Source organism: Chionomys nivalis, chromosome 21 (genome assembly GCF_950005125.1).
Source record: "Chionomys nivalis chromosome 21, mChiNiv1.1, whole genome shotgun sequence".
Lineage (NCBI taxonomy): Eukaryota > Metazoa > Chordata > Mammalia > Rodentia > Cricetidae > Chionomys > Chionomys nivalis.
The window spans coordinates 46,739,153-46,758,428 of record NC_080106.1 but is presented as its reverse complement, the minus strand read 5'-3'; the positions used below and the strand labels follow the sequence as shown (position 1 = coordinate 46,758,428).

The 19,276-nt window shown below is 44.4% G+C and overlaps 1 protein-coding gene across 6 annotated transcripts in view; it reads right to left on the bottom strand.

The window, feature by feature from the left end:
• The window catches only part of Slc10a7 (solute carrier family 10 member 7), a 286,449-nt gene that overhangs the window by 77,318 nt on the left and 189,855 nt on the right, over positions 1–19,276 (bottom strand). For all 6 annotated transcript variants that reach the window (XM_057754300.1, XM_057754295.1, XM_057754301.1 and 3 more), the window contains 2 exons: positions 9,679–9,844; positions 8,735–8,786 (listed from right to left, as the gene is read on the bottom strand). In XM_057754300.1, coding sequence (XP_057610283.1) covers positions 8,735–8,786; positions 9,679–9,844 — 218 coding nt within the window. The remainder of the gene's footprint in view (positions 1–8,734; positions 8,787–9,678; positions 9,845–19,276) is intronic.

Here is a 19,276-nt window from a genome sequence, read left to right as displayed (position 1 = left end):
CAGCCTGCAGAATGGGAAAAGATCTTCACTAACCCCACATCAGACAGAGGTCTGATCTTTAAAATATACAAAGAACTCAAATTGGTCATCAATAGAACAAATAACCCAATTAAAAAAATGAAGTACAGACCTAAACAGAGAACTCTCAACAGAGGAATATAAAATGGCTGAAAGACACTTAAGGAAATGTTCAACATCCTTAGTCTTCAGAGAAATGCAAATCAAAACAACTCTGAGATTCCATCTTACACTTGTAAGAATGGCCAAGATCAAAAACACTGATGACAACTTATGCTGGAGAGGTTGTGGGGGAAAGGGAACATTTCTGCATTGCTGGTGGGAATGGAAGCTGTTAAAACCTTTTTGGATGTCAGTGTGGAGATTTCTCAAAAAATTAGGAAACAACCTTCCTCAAGACCCAGTAATACCACTTTTGGGTATATATCCAAAGGATGCTCAATCGTGCCACAAGGACATATGATTATGATCATAGCAGCTTTGTTTGTCATAGCCAGAACTTGGAAACAACCTAAATGCCCCTTGATCGAAGAATGGATGAGGAAAATGTGGTGCATTTACACAATGGAGTACTACACAGCAGAAAAAAATAATGACATCTTGAATTTTGCAGGAAAATGGATGGAGCCAGAAAACATTATTTTGAGTGAGGTAACCCAGACACAGAAAGACAATTATCACATGTACTCACTCATAGGTGGTTTTTAAACATAAAGCAAAGAAAACCAGCCTACAAACCACACTCCCAGAGAATTTAGACAACAATGAGGACACTAAGAGAGACTTATATAGATTTAATCTACATGGGAAGTAGAAAAAGACAAGATCTCCTGAGTAAACTGGGAGCACGGGGACCTTGAGGGAGGGTTGAAGGGGTGAGGGGAGAAGCAGAGAAAAATGTAGAGCTCAATAAAAATCAATAAAAAAAAAGAAAAATTAAAGGTTTCTAAGTTTTGATGGGGGAAACATCTTAATCCCTATTTACAAACATCCCTGAATAGATCCTACATCCTGTGTCATACTCACTGAAGGCCTCTCTTAACCCACCCCATGGCCTCTGTCCTGATCTCCTCTCCTGCAGTTCTTCCCGAGGTCTGGTGTCTCCCCTGTGCTGGGCGCCCCACAGATGAGTAGCACCCAATTGCAACAAGGCTGCGTTACTGTCTCACACTGACTCTCACGTCCTCTTGCTCTTTAAACATCGTGCTGCATGACTAACATTTTCCATCTCTTCATCCCTGTGCTAAGCTATGGGGCGGGAACTCTCGGGCAAAGATCTGGACTATGGCAGGACAGGAATATAGGTAAATACTGTATGTAGAAGAGGGGGTGAGAAGTGAGGTGAGGGGAGGGGAGAGGAAAAGAGAGAGAAAGATATGTCATTGGAAGGAAAGAATGCCCTGTCACCTGGCGGGGTGGGCTATGACAAAGGAGCACACTGAATCCCCTAGGGGATAGAGATGGGAAACGGAGCCTGAGATGGGCAAAGGGCAGACTCTTCAGGCTTCTTCAGGAAGACTGGCTTGTGAGCAGGGGTGTGAACTTGAAGACAAAGCAAGTGGGAACACTAGAGTCATGTGATGCAATTTGTCCCTCAGAAGTAATCATACGAGTAGACCAGTCTGAGACCAAAGATGGAGAGGATGAGCTAAGTGGGAAGCTAGAAGGGCCAGTGGAAGGGCAGGAAATGGCCATATGGAATGTGAATGGCCAGAAAGTCCACAGCTCCTCCCCAAGCAGTGCTCCTGCCAGAGCTGGAGAGTGCAGGCTTTGGGGACAAGCATGCTTGATTTTAAACCTCCAAGATAATCTTATTTCCCTCTGTGAGGGTAAATGCAAATGTTTAAGAATTTACACATTGCAAGCGCTTATGACATATTAGTAACATTCTTATTATCATAACTATTACTTTTAGAGAGGAAAACATTAGGGGATATGAGGAGCTCTGAGCGTTCTGGATTGAGAGGCACCAAATCACGAATGGGGACAGAATGGAAGAGACAGCCATTGCAGTTGAGGGGTCAAAGAGTTGATTTATTTAAAGTCACAAAGGACTATGGAAGAGAGGGATGTGGGGGAAGAGAGAAGGAAGACGGGAGAGAGGAGGGGGAGGGAAGAAGGGAGAGGGAAAAAGGGGAAGAGAGCAATATGAAGAAACTCGTAAGTCTAGGTCTTCCAACAGTCCCAAGAGGATCACACAAAAGGAGTAAATGGAGTTTCTTTTTTTTTCTTTTTCTTTTTTTTTTTTTTTTTTTCTGACCTGGAAGCAAAGCAGAAAAACAAGGTGATGGAAAAGTACAGAAAATGGTGAGGGAGAGCATTAATACAGGAGTGACCATGTCATCGAAGGTATTCCCCTCACTTCAGACAGACAAGGGAATGTGGCAGACTGAAGAGGCTTCCCTCTGGAAGGGTGTGTAGCTGTGGGGATGTTCCCACAGACACACGGTGCCAGTCGCGTGCAAAGGCCTCTCTGTCTTTCGTTGTAGAGTGTTTCCCGAGACTGCCTGGGATCTGCTCTTGCTCAGATGACGGCACATTTCCTCGGGTCCACGAGGCTCTGGTCAACACAGTGTGGCTCAAGAGGACATGTGGGGTGGGGTCGCGCTTGTTCTGCTCAGGGGAGGAGACTGCAGCGAGCCTGGGCTGTGTGGACCAGAGCACTGCTGTGGTCCAGACCACAAACTCCATTAGCTGGAAGGAGGACAGGGCCTTAGGATGGAATACCAAGTGCCAAGTGTTTGTGCTTGAGATCCATCCGCCCTCTTGGGCCAGCTCGCTTCTAGCTACCCTGTGACAGGCTCTACGGTGTGGATTTTAGGACAAGCACCCACAGGCCCATGCCCAGATGGTTCTCTACTCATGAGTGTGACCACAGCACTGAGTGTCGCTGAGCACCTTTCTAAGCACTTTGCATCCAGGGTGTCTTCTTAGGATTGTCATTGAAGGAAGTGGCATTCCTGCCCTGCTTCTTCTGAAGAGGGACCAGAAGCCCAACACACCCAAAGTCACAAAGTAGGAAGTAACCTGCCCACATTCTGGGGTCATATTATCTTCTCAGAATGAAGCCACTAAAAGTAAGTTAGAAAAATCACTTCAGAATCTAATGGATGGGTGCAGGGCGTTGACTGGGTCAGTAGCCCGCCCTTGTCTACACTCTGTGGAGAGTGGCATCAAGACGCAGAAGCACAACACACAGAAGGACAGTGTCCTGTGAGGGCCTGAAGTCATCCCCAGTGGCGAGCATCTGTGTGCCGACTGAAGCAATCCTTCTAGTTCCTTTTCATTTTCTAGCCCCACCTATCCCTTTTAATATTGATTTTCTTTGTATCCTGCTTTTATCATTCTTTTGATCACTTTGCCTCCCCCCAGGTGCTTATTTCCTTTGCTTCCCAACTGGTTTCTCAAGAATTCTCTCTAGCAAAGCTTTCAATCAGCGGTTTCCTCGTAATATTTATTGTGTCTTCCTCTGTGCCCACAGAGGAAGGCATGCCAGGTTTCTCTAGCAGAAGCACAGAAAGTGGGGCAGAAAAGGTCCTCAGAGAGCAAGCGCTCTGTCAACTGTGCTGCCGGAGCCGCAGGAGGCACCTCTGTTAGCCTTTGCCAGCCTTTTAAAAACAAAGACCTCATTGTCATCAGTTACCCCGAACTCTGGGGTGTAGGCGCTCACCTCCAAATGTCCCCCTTCTCCCTGCAGCCCAGCCTCCTCTGGGGACGCTGGTGAGAGGCTGACAGTGTAAACACAGAAAGGCTTCCTTCTTTTCCTTTCTTAAAAAGTTAGTCACTCTAGTGACTACCCAGTCAGCAGCCTACCTAAGTGTCTTTCATACATTTTAAACATTGCTTTCTTTTTCTAAAGCTTTCAACATCAAAACAAACAAAACTGGGACAGTCTTCCGAAGCGGCAGAAGCAGCGTAGACCAGTCACTGTATGTGTCTGACCTGCAGCTGATAAATCAAGTCCCATTTCCTAGCAACTGTGACAGAAAGAGGCCTGGGCTGCATCACAGCGTCAGGGGAGCCGACGCCCTGCCCACCAGCACGGGTTTCCCAGATACCAGAAGCTATCTTGATGGCACAAATGTCTGAGCACGTCTATGCTTATGAGGACTTAGTCTGCACTGCGTCTTTTACTGTGGGTTTTAGAACTGATTATTTAGCTCCCTCAGACTTTTTATGTCTCTATTTTTTTTTCATAAGGAAAAGCAACATAAATAAAAGCCTATCGGACAGGGTTGAAGCCTAAGTGCACTGGTGTCTGGCACTGGGATTTTGGACTTATTTTGGAGTGCAGAATAATCACTTCTAAATCAGTTTTAAGTTCTCTCTAGTACGGTAACATTCCAGACTAAGAATCCTAAAAAATGCTAATTAGAAAAGCAGAGGGTGGAAGGAAGCTCTATTTTCCAAGCTGGGTCTCTCTTGGCTTTATGGCAAATTCCCATCATCAGTCAGGCACTGCATGCTACTGGAGCAGGCAAAGGGTTTGAACGCATCATGAGCTTGGTGCTGCATGCCACCGGAGCAGGCAAAGGGTTTGAACATTGACAGGTTTCTTGTCCAAATTGGTTCTAGTTTTTCTGAGCTGGGAGGGAATAAATGAACATGGGGGAAGAAAAGCAAGAGGGGGAAAGAGATGGGGGCAGGCAGATTTAATAAATTAAAAGTAGAAAAGAAGCAAAAATAGGAAAAAGAGAACAGACCCCAGTGGAGTCAGTGGACCTAGTTTAAAGCCTGTCACAAATGTTTTGTGTGTGTCTGTGTGGACTTGAAGGACTCAGTTAAACATTCTTTACAAATGCTCTGAGTGAAATAAGTATTGTCAATTATAAGATTTATTTTTATTACTTTAAATTATTTGCATGTGTGTGTCTGTGTGTGGGCATGTGCACGCTGAGTGCAGTGCTCCAGGAGGCCAGATGGGGGCATCAGATCCCTTGAAACAGGCAGCTGTGGGCCACCTAAGGTGGGTGCTGGGAACTGAACTCCAATCCTTTATAAGAGTAGTTGCTGAAACATCTCCCCAGTCCCAGTTTATGAATTTTGAAAAGTAATTAAAATATATTTTAGAACAAGGTGAATGGGCAAGCATTCTGCAAATATAACATTTAAATAGATTTTAATTTTAGGTGTAGTACCTAGAAGGATTGTCCGAGTTTTAGGCAAGTTCCTAAATGAACTTGTAAATATGGATCCTACTCTGAAAAACAGCAAAGAAATGTAATCATATCATCAAACTGCTGTCAGTTTACATGAAGCGTCATATGCACAATCCCTCAGACAGACGCTGGCATGGGACAGGCAGACCCTTAGAAACCATGAGATTTCTCAGTAAGAAAACAGCATGAAAGCCATCTCCTAAATTTTACTCCACTGAAAACTGCAGTTTTTAACAGATGTTCCTAGGCTACAGGACCATTACCCTGGAGCATGGACACATGCTACGGTTTGCCAGAGAAGGTCTATGTCTGATAGTGGGTTAGGGAAAAGTTCAAGGCACAGCTGAACACAGTAGAGAAGCAGGATTTCAAGAGTAGGTCCTATTGAAAGATCATTCTATTGCACACCAGTAACTGTGAGCTTTAACTGAATTAGTCACAACGCCCCTCCTCCCAGCACTCCTGTAAGCCCAGGAGCGAACCCCGTCCTCTATGTTTTCTAATGATTGGTTTTAATTGTAGATGTGACACAATTCATGAAGGGCTAGCTAGAGTACGTTGACCTGTGGGTACGTCTGGCGGGGAGGTGAGGTGGGAAGATCTGCGCGCTGTGAGTGGGAGGACATTCCGGATTGTACGGAGTGGAGAAGCGCCCTGAGCACTAGCAAGCATGCACTAGCGCACTGCGCTCTGCTCCGAGTTGTGGGTGGAGTGTGACCAGCTGCTCGGCTCCTGCCATCTGCATTTCCTGCACCGTGGAGCATCACCTGGAACTGTGACCACAGAGACCCTTCCCGCTTGTCCTGCTTCTGTCAGGGTGTTTTATTAGAGTGACAGGCACGGAACTAGGGCTGTTTTCAAGGGGACGCTCAGTCTGTCAAGATGACTGCCTCGGAGAACTATCTCTGCCACAAGGAACACCAAACATATCTATTTCTTGGTGACTTAAATGCTCTAAGCTTTATTCTTACTTTGTAAGTCATGACCTTAAATTTAGGAAAATGCTTCGAATTATAGCAATCAATTCATTTTTCTTGACTCGGAACAATCAGCTAAACCAAGTGCTCTAAGAGTCAAGAACCCCGAGTGAGGGCCCAAGCTACCCACTCACAAACCTGACAGTGCATCAAGCTTCATGTGAGCCCATGCCCTCTTCTTGTGGGAACTCACTGCCAACACCAGCAACCCAAGAGCCAGGAGAGTTGAGCCAGTGCACCGCTCCCAGAACTAGCTCTAATCTGAGTCTTGCTCTGACACCACCCACCATATCCTATTTATGTACACGTGCCAACATATGTGTATCATTGCTACTTCTCCCATAAGAGCTGTTCTTTATCACCATCTCTCCCATGACGTCAGCTCCACCGCTCTTTGGCAGTGCTTTCTTCTATCTGATCACGGTTGGCTGAATGGACCCCTTCGATGTCATATATTTGATCTGTAAAAACTCATGCAGGACTAGAATCATCTCTTATTTGAGACATTCACTCTGACGTCTTTCTCGTTCCCCAGGCTTAAGTAATATGAATTCTGCCAGCAGAAGAAATGGTATTTAATGTAAGCCTTCAAGAACAGGGAGGATGAGCTGGGCATGGCGGTGCACTAGGGAAACCGAGAGGGGAAACTGCTGGAGTCTAAAGACACCAAGGGGGAGTGTCGGGCCAGCCTGGGCTACATCATGAACCTTCTGACACACACACACACACACACACACACACACACGGGGAGGGGGGAGGGGAGGAGAGAGAAAGAGAGAGAGTAGGAAAGATGGTCTAGGCACGGAGACCAAGCTGCACATGGGGACAGCCGCAGCAACCGAACAGAAATGAGGAAGGATGAGGTGGTTCTAGGAAACAGCAAAGATTTTACCTCAACCGAAAGCTTAGGCAGCCTGAAAGCACATGGTCTCTCTCTCACAGCTGCAAAATAGACTTACAAAATGAACATCATTTTGTAGGTCCTGGCTAAGCTTTGGGGATACTGGAACAAGACTATGGCCTCAAGTCACTGGAAGCTAAAAGAAATATTTAAGAAAAGTTGAGGCTAGAAGTGGAGCTACCATGGCACTGAGAGCCTCGAAGATGGAAGTGGATTTGGGAGTAAAAAATGTAAGACAGAAGCAGGCGATTCTCTACCAAATAACGATGCTAAGGGCCCCAGTTTGAGTAACTCTGGAAATGGAGGTTCCATCAAATATAATAAAATAGATGTGTGTGATGGTATACCTCTGTGACTTTGAGGCCACCCTCGTCTTTATAATGAGTTCCAGGCCAGCCAGGGCTGCTTTGTGAGGCCCCATATAAACAAACAAATAAATAATACAGGCTCGGGGAAGCTCTTGTGAGCGAGGTGGGAAGACTGTGACAGCTGAAGAGAGCCATGCAGGCTGGCTATTTGGTCATGAAATGGCCATTGTGCTCATAAATTCTCTGAAGCTATGGTTGCCTGAATGATATTAAGCCAGCAGAGGTTCCAACATGCCCCAAAACAGTTCTAACTGGATTCAGTGGGTTCCACAAACCCAAAAGGAGAGGACATGAAAGGGTGGGGGAATGTGTTAGGGATGCCTGTCGGAGGGCAGGAGGAAAAGGGCATGGCAAGCTACACTGTTTATATGGATGAAAATGGTATTGTGGTGGTTTGTATGGGTATGTCTCCCATGGATAATGTGTTCGCATGTTTCGTCCATAGGGAGTGACACTATTAGGAAGTGTGGCCTTGTTGGAGGAAGTGTGTCACTGTGCGGGTGGGCTTTGTGGTCTCATACATGCTCAAGCCACACCCAGTGTGGCAGATCACTTTCGGTAGATCAAGATGTAGAACTCTCGGTTCCTTCTCCAGCACATGTCTGCCTGCATGCCACCATGTCCTGCCATGATGATGACGGAACCTCTGAACTGTAAGCCTCCACCCCCAATTAAATGTTTTCCTTTATAAGAGTTGCCATGATTATGGTGACTCTACAGAGAAATAGAAACCCTAACTAATGCCGGGCGGTGGTGGCACACGCCTTTAATCCCAGCACTCGGGAGGCAGAGACAGGCGGATCTCTGGGAGTTCGAGGCCAGCCTGGTCTACAAGAGCTAGTTCCGGGATGGGCACCAAAGCTACAGAGAAACCCTGTCTCGAAAAACAAAAACCAAAAAAAAAAAAAAAAGAAACCCTAACTAAGACAGGAGTTCTATTTAAACATAAGGGAGGAAAAAGTTCCAGAAAAAAAGACTATTTCCATTTTAAATATCAGGAGTCCTTAAGTCTTGCTTAGATAGTCAGGGACAAGATCTACCAGGTAAGGTAAATAATAGCGCTGGGACACGGGGGAAGCCAGCTAGAAGTGCTTTCAGCAGAAAGTGTCATCAGAAGCTTCCAGCTAGGCCAGGAGAATGGACAGGGCTGTGCAAGCAGACAAGGCTCTAACACAGACCCTTCAGCGATGTCTACAGTTCCCAAGTGGCAGGACTGACAGAAAATGGTTAGCCAGACAGCAGGGAACATAGGACAGCATTGCAATATAGTAGCCAAACACGGAGGCTAACAGGACATACCAAACCACTTACCGCGTTGAAAAGATGAAGGTCAAAAGCATGAAACTCAGTTGAACGGAGACTACTGAGGAAAAAACAAGACAAGACAGTGGACTGAGTGAAAACTGGCACCACAAGAGTCTCCTGTAGCCTGCTGAGCTCAACCTAAAACTTGTTTAAAATTAAAAACTAAACCAATATACACTGCTAAGCTGGCAGAAGCATAAAAGACTAGACTTAAGCTGTTCTCCTCGGACACAGCTGATGACGTCAGAACTTGGGAAGATCCGGAACACCCTTTGAGGTGGATTTAATGATCTCATTTGTTCAACTTAAAAGAACTGGTTTATACTAAGAGCTGAACAGCACAAATGTATACATAATGTATTCCTTGAAAGAACTATTCTTGATGTTAAAAAGATTATTTGCTACTGTAATATTAATAAAAGTCATGCCTGAAATTACAGGACAACTAGAATACGAAGTTTTTCTTTAAACTTTAGTAGTTACTGACATTTAAAGTATGCTGCTTCTTAAAAGTAAAGAGCCATTTCTTTATATAAACTTTATTATATTAGAAACTAAGATGGAAGCTTTTACACATTATCCAATGCAGCTGAATTATTATCAATGTACAAGAACATCCTATGCCACAAATCTTTCTGAAGTCACTGTAGGAGATCAGATTGAGTTTAACTTAAGTTGGTGACTTACTGAACTGTGGCACATCGGTGCAGAACGTGGCGCATATTATGGCTTCTCTTATCTAACACAAATTACTGTGGATCAGAAAATGGTGCACGGAACATAAAAGTAAAGCAGATTAAGATCGCAAATGTAGGGCTGATGTCTTTCTAAAGAGCATATACATAAGATCAAGTCAGTGAGTAAATAAAATAATAGCCAAGGGGATGGAACTGCGTCACAGTACTGCAGAGGAGGCCGGGGACGGCAGGAGCTGCTGAATTCTGACTTACTGATGAAGAGTATGAGGACGAGGCTGAATTTATCCAGGTCGATGTGCGGGTTGGAGAAGGTGTCGCAGAAGGTGGTGTAGATGATCATGAGGAGCACACTGCTGCTGACGGCGCCGAAAGGGGGCTTCTTTCTTTCGAGCCAGTCCTTGATGAATCTGCGGACGATCTGAAACACAGACATCAACAGGTCGCCTCTTCTCTGAGATGTAGGGAGTGGAACTGGGCATCACAAAGTGATTCTGACAGCGCAGACAGGAGGGGAAGAGAATGATCTGCATGGCGGCCACAGTGGGCTTCAAAGCTTCCCCGCCTTGCCACTCTTCTTCTGGGGAATTTGGTATTTGTGGCGCAGCTTCCATAATGAGAGTGGATTTTCAACTCCATTCAAACCCATCCTTAATCATGCCAAATGCTCTTTGCTAGCTGTCACTGAGACAGGCCCATTAAGCCTCCCCCAAGTTTATCTCCTCTGCTAATCTTAATAGATGTGTGTAATTATCACAGTCCCCTTTGCCTCAACAGACAATTCCAAGTGCGACTTTGGGAATCTTAAAAATCTGACATCTTCAAGAATTTCAAGACAGTAGATAATCGAAAGTGATCCATGAAACGTATTAATATTTAAAACACTAGCAATGCACCAGAAGTTTTTAATTAAATTATAACTCATGCTTGAAAAGCAAAAGTGCATGTGTTGTGGGAGTTTAAATAATTCACATATGAATATCTAGAGTTTTCTGTGAATCCAAAGACAAATGCCATTTGTACGCTTTTAGAATTCTAAAATTAATACTTAAAAATGAATAAACCTATCCTAACTTTTCCACAAAAGAACTGGTGAAATAAAAGTTATAATGCAGCATCTTCTTATTTTAAGACCAACTCAGATAGTTAAGATCAGGACAGTCCAAACACTGGTGGTTCTGTTGGCTTGGGCATGGATGGAAGTCGGCCACTCAGCTTCAAGAGTCTTTTCACTTTTGAAGGAAGTAGTACAAATTCCACCATCCAGATGAGAGTGGAGAAATTTTAAGTTTTGATTCATTCCTTATCCTGAATAAATGAATGTGAAATTTCACAACAGATTGAGTTACCAGAGATGCACTAGCAGTTATGAGGTCCGGGATCCACTGTCAACAAGAAGGCTAAGTTTGCAACGGAGCACAGCCTCAGTATGGATATTAGAAACAAAACAGGGCAGCGTCATCTCTCCTAGCCACGCTTGTGTTTCCTGCAGTTTTGAGCACCTGTGGGCAAGTTCACCCTGAATATGGCAAGTAAAAACTCAAGAACCAAGAAACTCACAAACTGTGAATACATTTTTTATTGTAGTTTGTTATTATAATTAAACTTATAATGGTTGCAGTTAATCTTTTACTAGGCCTAACTTGTAAATTAAACTTCATCATATGTCTGTGTGTCTGCATTTACGTGTGCAGAATAAAGTCTACAGTGGGTTCGGTTCTACGCATGGCTTCAGACTTTCACCAGAGGCTGATCAGGATAACACAGGACCCTGCATTCTCTCGACTGCACCTTTTGGTGAATGATTGCTGAATCTGCTTCTCTCAGCTCAAGGAATGAGTAAGCTGACTGTAAGTAGGTTAAAAGAGGGCCGGTCACTTGGTAACAGGCACAGGAACACAGCCTTGAAGCTTGTGTGTTGTGGGAATGAAGGCGAAAGAGTATTATAGACTGATCAGCAATGGTTGGGACTTCTTTAGGAGTGAATCTTATATTAAAGTAATAGCTGGCTCACTGAAGTACTGATGGGGAAGGAGAACTCTCAAAGTTTTTCTTTATTGGTGTTCATTTATTTTCTTAGTGTTGAAAACGTACTGTGTGGAGATAAGAACAGGTCTGTTGCCAGTGTTATTGACTAGTGTATAGGAGTTCTGCAGAGCAGTCTGTGCGATGTCATGGGCCACCGGTGAGATGACTTTTGTACAAACTTGACACCAGGGCACTTCATTTAGTCATTTCATAACATACTATATGTTAAGTATGGTCTTCCAAATTTTAATAGTCCAGCTGCTTTAAAAATAAATGGAAATAAATGACATCTGTGACAAGTTACTCTGACTTTAATATAGAATAGTTGAAAACATACGAGTACCCGCTCTGCAATAGACTAGAATGCATGATCCCAACTCTCAAAGTAAATGTGCCCACCTCGCTCACCACCACATCCCCCCACCTGACAAAATAAACAAATAAAAATGAATGGGGCAGAGCGTGAGAGCCAAAGCCACCTTAGAGCCAAGGCATATCTTTAATCATCAATCAACATTATGAGCAGTGATTTGATTTAGTTAACCTAATAGTTTCTCAAAACTTCATTACAAGGCACTTGGTCTTGTGATAGCATAGGTTGCTTTCAATATGGCAAGAAACAAAAGGCTCCTAACTCAGAATCCTAGGCCAAACACGTCCACGGGTCAATGCCCCATACTTAATCTTGATGAAAACAGCTACAGTCGGGAACTGAATGAACCCCCAGGGCAGGGACAACCCTGAGGGGAACAGATTGCCCTTTCCATCTTGCTTCAGATGCCATCCCAGAGCTGCCGCTTTTGCACTGTATAGTCAGAGAGGTGATCTGAGGAAGGAACTGCCGATAGCCCCACAGACGAGGCCACGAGCTCCAGGAAGACCCATCCCTCAGTGCATAGTCATACTCTGTTTCTTAAGACTTTGTGCCTGCCAGGCAGTGGTGGCGCACGCCTTTAACCCCAGCACTCAGGAGGCAGAGGCAGGCGGATCTCTGTTTGAGGAGTTTGAGGTCAGCCAGGTCAACAGAACAAGTTCCAGGACAGCTAGGGCTGTTACACAGAGAAACCCTGTCTCAAAGCAAAACCAAAGAGTTTGTGTCATCTAAAGGTTCTCCAGACTGGGGCCTTATGGACAGTTTTAGAAACCCTACAGGAATCAAACGTTTGCTAGAGAGATCACTGCATCCTGAGACTGTCCCATGAGAGAATCCTCAGGAACAAAGACAATGGAGATGCAGTGGGAAGAAGCATCCAGGTGAGGTGGCCAGGTATATCTGTTTAGAACTTATACTAAATTCATTTATTCTCAGTGTTCAGAGAAACTTGGGCATTAAAAATTAAGCAACAAATCCTCATTAGCTTATTTGCTTTTCCCAGTAGGGAAGGGGTACATGTGAGTCTCCCACAGGAAGGCTTTCATTTTATTGTTTCATCTTTAATACTTTAATTTTTGTTATTTTAAATTAAAAAGCTAGCAAGGCTATGGGAAAATTAAACTTGACTGCATTTCCAATAAGCTCTGTTTCATATCAACTGCAATATGACTTCACATTGGAGCCCAGTAAAAGTGACATATCTTAGGTGAAAAATGTTGATAGACCAAGATGACTCTGAAACGGGCAATATTCATCATTTTGGTTTTCTTAATCTTTTTGGTCAATGAATTTCTCTGCTTTTTCTTTCTATTCTGTCTTTACATTTATAAATTGAGTTTGGAGTGAGGATACATGATGGGTAATTCTTCATGTTAAGCCTGAGTTTTAAAATTTATTTCTCTTCAAGGTGGTTTCAGGTTCTTCAGTGTTCACCTTCTATTGCAGTGAATTCATGTATTTCCATAAAGAGGTTTGTCTCTTTAACATCCTGTTGAAAGGATATTGTAAGACAGGTTTATGTTTATAATATGTTTCTCTTAAAATGTTTTATTAAATATTGATTAGTTTAAAGTAATATTAGCATACTTTGAAAAAAGTATAAATAAATAATAAACTGGAATAATCAACATCCATTAGCGATAACCCATCCAAAAGTGGTTACAAGCATCAGTTTGGGAAAATTCCTTCATCCATTCTCAGAACAATGCTGTAGACATCTTGCTGGGGACACAGTTGTCGACAGAGGCACAGAGTACCTAGACAACCTGCATAAACTATAAAAAGCTAGTCACATGGTGAGCAGGAATATGCTCTCTATTTTGTGAGAGAACTCTGTAGGGTATCAGGTATACAGGTTCGAACCAGGTTATGCATAACCTTGAATCCTGGCTCCACCCTAAACTTCCTGTGGCTCCTCTGTGACAGGGCTATGGCAGTAGTTAGAGTGATGATCGTGTAACTGAGTGAATCGAAGATGCTTTAGAAACGGCCCGTGTGTGGTGAGTGATCTCACAATTCTGGTTCTGGGTTGGTGAAGTGTCTGTCTCTGTTCACAGCATATTCCATCCTGTAGGGCAATGTACCAGCACAACACAACTGTATAAAGCTAAAGAAAGACCCAATTCAGCAGCATATGTACAGACTAGCAGAGCGTTAGTAACACTAACTGCAGCTTATGCTAAAGCCCATCTATCAGGAATGGCCAACTTGAAAGTGTGAAGTAAATCCTGAGTGGAAAGATGAGAAAATGCCTTAATTGTTAATTCAGAGAGAAAAGGTGGGCTGTCGTGTGCTACTCTGAAAACTAACCAGGGTGAAAGAAAAGAATAAAAGGGGATATGTGTAATGGATTAATAAAAATGCTGTAGGATCCCCGGATCCCTGGATTCCCAGCAGCTGCAGTGGCAGAAATGCTGCAGGTCCCCGACTGGTGGCAGCAGGCAGCAGGTCCAAGAGCAGCCAGTCCTAGACAGGGACGGCGCAGTTCCCTGAGTGGCTGCAACAGGCCACGAGGAGAGACAGACAGATGGGCATGCCACAAGACCACGCCACAGGTCTCTTGAAGGCAGCTGGTCTCAGGCAGGGAGACATGTGGCAGGCGAAAGACATAGATAGGCATGCAATGCAGAGTGAGGTTGGATGTTTAGTGGGTTATGGAAGGGAAGAGGGAGGAGAAGGAAAGAAGAGGAGAGAGAGAGAGAGAGAAACAGAAGGGGGGAAGGGGAGAATGAAGCGAGGCAGAAGGCCTCTTAGTGTATGTGTGGGAGAGACAGAAAAGGAAGAGCCTCAGGCTGCAAGGAAGGAAGATCTGCCTGCCTCTGTGGATAGGGGAGGAGTAAGTGTGGCTTGTCTCTTAAAGAGACAGAACAGATGATTACAGATAAATTCAGTTTCATTAATGCTTCTTCATAAATCATCCTTAAAATACAATGTATAAAAGAAGAGTCTGCCACAGCACTTGGAGCATGGCTTGTCAGGAAGGAAGGACACACCACAATGGCACAAATGTTCCTTCATCAGGAACTGGTGGCAACAGACACGTTCCCGATGAACTGGGAAAGATAGTGAGAGCAGGGGCCACTTCTGGATGCATTGCCTGCTTTGGGTCCTACTCCTCCTACCAGATTGCCTCATCCAGCTTTAATAGAAGAGGAGGAGTATAGTCTCACTGCAACTTGATATGCGATGGCTGGCTAACATCCGTGGGAAGCCTGCCTGTACCTGAAGAGAGTGGTTGGGTGGGTGAACTGGGAGGATAGGAGGGAGGGGACACTTTGGTTGGTATGTAAAGATAGATAGATAGATAGATAGATAGATAGATAGATAGATAGATAGATGATAGACAGACAGACAGACAGACAGACAGACAGACAGACAACTCACCAGGGTAGGGATGTGGGGATTTAGAAATATTAGTAAGAACACCAAGACAGAAAAACATAGAATGCCAGGAGGGAGTTCCAGTGAGTACTGAAATTGTCCGAGTTTAATTTCCAATTGCTTAGAATACCCCTGACCCCAAAAAGTAGGAGTGAGACAAAAAAAAAAAACAAAAAACCAAAAAACTGCATTGTCCTGATACAAGGAAATGAACAGACCAGTTGAAGGTCATGGGCTACATCCACAGTTAACTACTCTGTTGCTACAACAAAACAAGGCACACTCACACCCTAGACCAAAACATTCGGAAGCAAACCACTTCCTGAGTGGAATCCAATGTTATCTCCTTAAGGGAACTGGAACCTTAGTGGGATCCTTAGACTTTTGTTTGAGGTAGAAACATATCTACTTCCCTATTCCTGAAATACGAGGTCTGGCTATTAGCCACATCTGTTGACAATAACCTTGAGAGAGCAGAACTCTCTGATCTAAATCTAGGTGGGACCTTTGTTTGAGGTACAAACACAGTAGCCTTGAAGGAACAGAGGTTAAGTTCCAACTCTCTGACCTTTGGTCAACCGTGGAAATGTGGAAATAGGTTCACATTTTTGGGCCCCCACAACCGATAACCAAACAAGCAAAAGAGAATAAAAGGCTAGGAAATTTGACTCAGTTCACGTGCTTACTTCCACCCCCACCCCCAATTCACTTTGTTTAAGAGATAATGACAGAAATCATGTTTTAAAAGATAAATAAAACAGCTTGTAGAAATGTTTACTTTTGTAATTTGCTCCTTTTCATTACAATTGGCAAGCTAAACTTTACCTGGCGTGTTTCCTCAGGACAAGTGTGCCTAAGCTCTTCCCACAAGGTCCTCAAAGGTCACATTACACAATTTAGGTGAAGCAGTGGGTTGAAGAGCAACATAAAAGACAAAGTAGGCAGACAGGTCCCTATCTTGGGGGAGCTGAATGAAAAAGAAACCAGAAAGCAAGAAACAGGAAAAGAAATGTATTGAGAAGTTGAAAACAGATACCCTGAGTGTGACTTCAACCAGGGCAGCCAGCGGAGGAAGCTGAGGGAAGGTGTCTCTCGGTAGGTGAAACGTGGCAGGATCTTCCAGGCAAATGCAAAGAACGGGCAAAGGCTGCAGAGAAGGGAGGGCAGGATGCTGGAGAAAGAGCCGGACAGAGTGGGGCGGGGTGTAAGAGAGGTACACAGGACCTTAAATAGAGGCTGGGGGAATTAATCAGGGGAAGAAAAGGACACCTTACATGGGGTGGGGTTGTGCTGGTGTTTCAGCTGGTGTTTTAATTTGATGCCATGAATTTAAAGCACAATAGGACTATGTGACTATAGAGCTCTGCTGGGCTGTGTGATGGAGCTGGACAGAGAAAGTGGACTTCTGCCAGGGGACGAAGACAGTGATGGGTCCTGGGATCCGAGCAGCCGATGCACACACAGACTAGGAGGTCAGGCGCAAACAGGGACTGGGCTTTTGTGAAAATATTATAAAGAGGAGGGCGGAGGAACTGAAACGGGGAAGGAGTGTGTCTTCAGTGCTCGGCTGTGGGTTTTGAGGGGGTGGGAGGGGAAATGAGGTAAAACAGCGGTGCTGCAGCAAGGCCATTCACGGCTCTGCAGCTGAAAGAACGAGTGGAGGAGCAGAGGGAAGCAGGTGGTGCCTGAGATGTGAGAAGCCCCGACACGCTCAGTCACACAAGCATTTGCCTGTGCACTAGGGAAAGCACACCCTCCTTAAAACACTGTACTTTCTCGTGACTCCCTATGGTGCTCTAAGATGAGCTCTTGTTGGAAGTGTGGCATCTCATCCTTGACGCAGTCTGCGGGAAACAGGCTGACTCTGAAAGGTGCGGTCACGGAGCAGGTGGACAAGGTCTTGAGCCAGTTCTAGACACTCCTCTCCAGAGGTGATCTTCTACCCTGTAGTTCTCGGTGTCTAGGGCTCACTCCCCATGGAACAGGGCTCACCTAATACAATATATGTGCTCCTATACTGGGCCCCCTCTCTTTTGTTATGGCCTTATAGTTGGTCCCCTGCACCTGTGGGATCGTAAATTAAAACTATTTGAAAAAACTTGCTTCCAGACTGAATCTGTGCAGGCTTGTTTTCCTTACTATTCTTTAAATTACTGATACAAGATTTGAACTATATTGATTAGGTATTATAAATAATCTGTAGAGGATATGTATAGCCATATACAAATACTATGCTATTTTACAGACTGGAATACCCCTAGATTTTGTCTGTAATGACACTGGAACCAATCCCCTAAGATCCCGAGGGGCAACTATACTTGATTTTGTTTTCAAGACATGTTTGGCAGATGATTTCTGGGAAAGAAGTCATTGTTATCAGATAGCTACTATATACAGATATAAAAATATAACCCTGATAAATGGCAACCCAGGAAAAGGAGTGCCGGGGTGCTGTGGGTAAGTTGAAAGTTTTCTCTGCCAATCTTTTTTTCTTAATTTATGCGTATCAGTGTTTTGCCTGCACGTATGTATGTCTGTGTGAGGGAGTTACACAGTTGTTAGCTGCCACGTGGATGCTTGAAATTGAACTCAGGATCTCTGGAAGAGTAGTCGGCGCTCTTAAGTGCTGAGCCGTCTCTCCAGTCCCTCTGCCAATTTTTTGGTACAGCAAAATATACTACTGAGCAGGCTACTGAATACACCTGGGAGCAACTGCTTATGGACTCACCACTCAGGCTGACTGACACACCCAGCCAATAACGACGTGAAGCAGGAGACTGAAAGCCTTAAGAAGGATTTGTCTCTATCTCTAGCTTACAATACACGATCCATCCCTCTGTAACTGTATTCTGAGCCCACCATGGGTGAGCTGGAACTGAGTGTGTGTGTGGGAGTGAGAACAGGGCAGGGGGTGTGACTGGGGTTGCAGGAATGAGAATGTGGAATACACAATAAGAAAGGCCATGGTAGATGGGTGCACAGCAGAAGCAGGGTGAACCAAACTCTGAATTATAAACTGTGCTGGTGTGGACCAAGGAAGCGCAGAGCAGTTCTTACAAAGAGGAGCACCTCGAGCACTCACTGCTATGGCTACTGGAGGCAGTGAGAGTGAGGGTGGGAACCTGAGGACATTCAGAGGGGTGATGACAGCCAAAGTTGACTAGGTCTCACACTGGATGGTGTTTGCAGACGCCAACTTGGGAAAGAATGAGAGAGAAAGGGTGATTTCCTGGATGTAGGGATAAGGACGCGAGGAACAGGAGCAGGCAAGGCTGACCCTCCAGCACAGTGCAGCTGACTGCCCACTCCTAAGATCAGAATAGGGAAGGGCAGGAAGATAAAGTGCGCAGGTTCCCTTGTCACATAAAGCCACCTAAGTGCCTACGAGGATGCAATAAGAAGCTACCCACACTGAGTCTGTGCACATCAAAGCCAGACGGGGTCCCGGTGCTGGGAGGGGGTGCACATAAGCTCACCCTTAGCCCAGAAGCTATTTCCAGCTGACAACCCTTGCAGAGGACCCCAGGCCTGGCAGTGGATGGACAGCATGTTTTGGAGAATCATAATGTCAGTGTTGTCTCATAATGCTTTGTTCAGGCTTGTTTTTAAAGACCTTGTCTTTTGTTTATCTGCTGTAATTTCCTATTTTGTGTCTCTATGGGTGTGTGTGTGTCTGTGTTGGTGCTTTTTCCTTTTTCTTTTTTTTCTCGGTTGGCTTTGTTTTATTTTGGTTTGTTTTTATTGGCTTGTTTGGGTATGGTGCTGGAGGGTGGATTGTGGCGTGGGGGGATCTGGGAGGAGATAAGGAAGAGGAGACTATGATCAGAATATACTGTGTGAAAAAACTTATTTTTAAAGAGCTTTTCTGAACTACGTTTTGGCTGTCTTTAGCACTTTATAATTTACTGAATGTTTACTACTGAGCACACACAGGATAAGCAATCTAACTCCCCATATTCTATTTGAGTAAAGATTCTTTACATAAATGATAGATAGCACTTTATACATTTAAAAACTAAATTATGTTGGCAGGTGTGTTTTTGTCCGTTTGTATTAAGTCAAGTATTTATC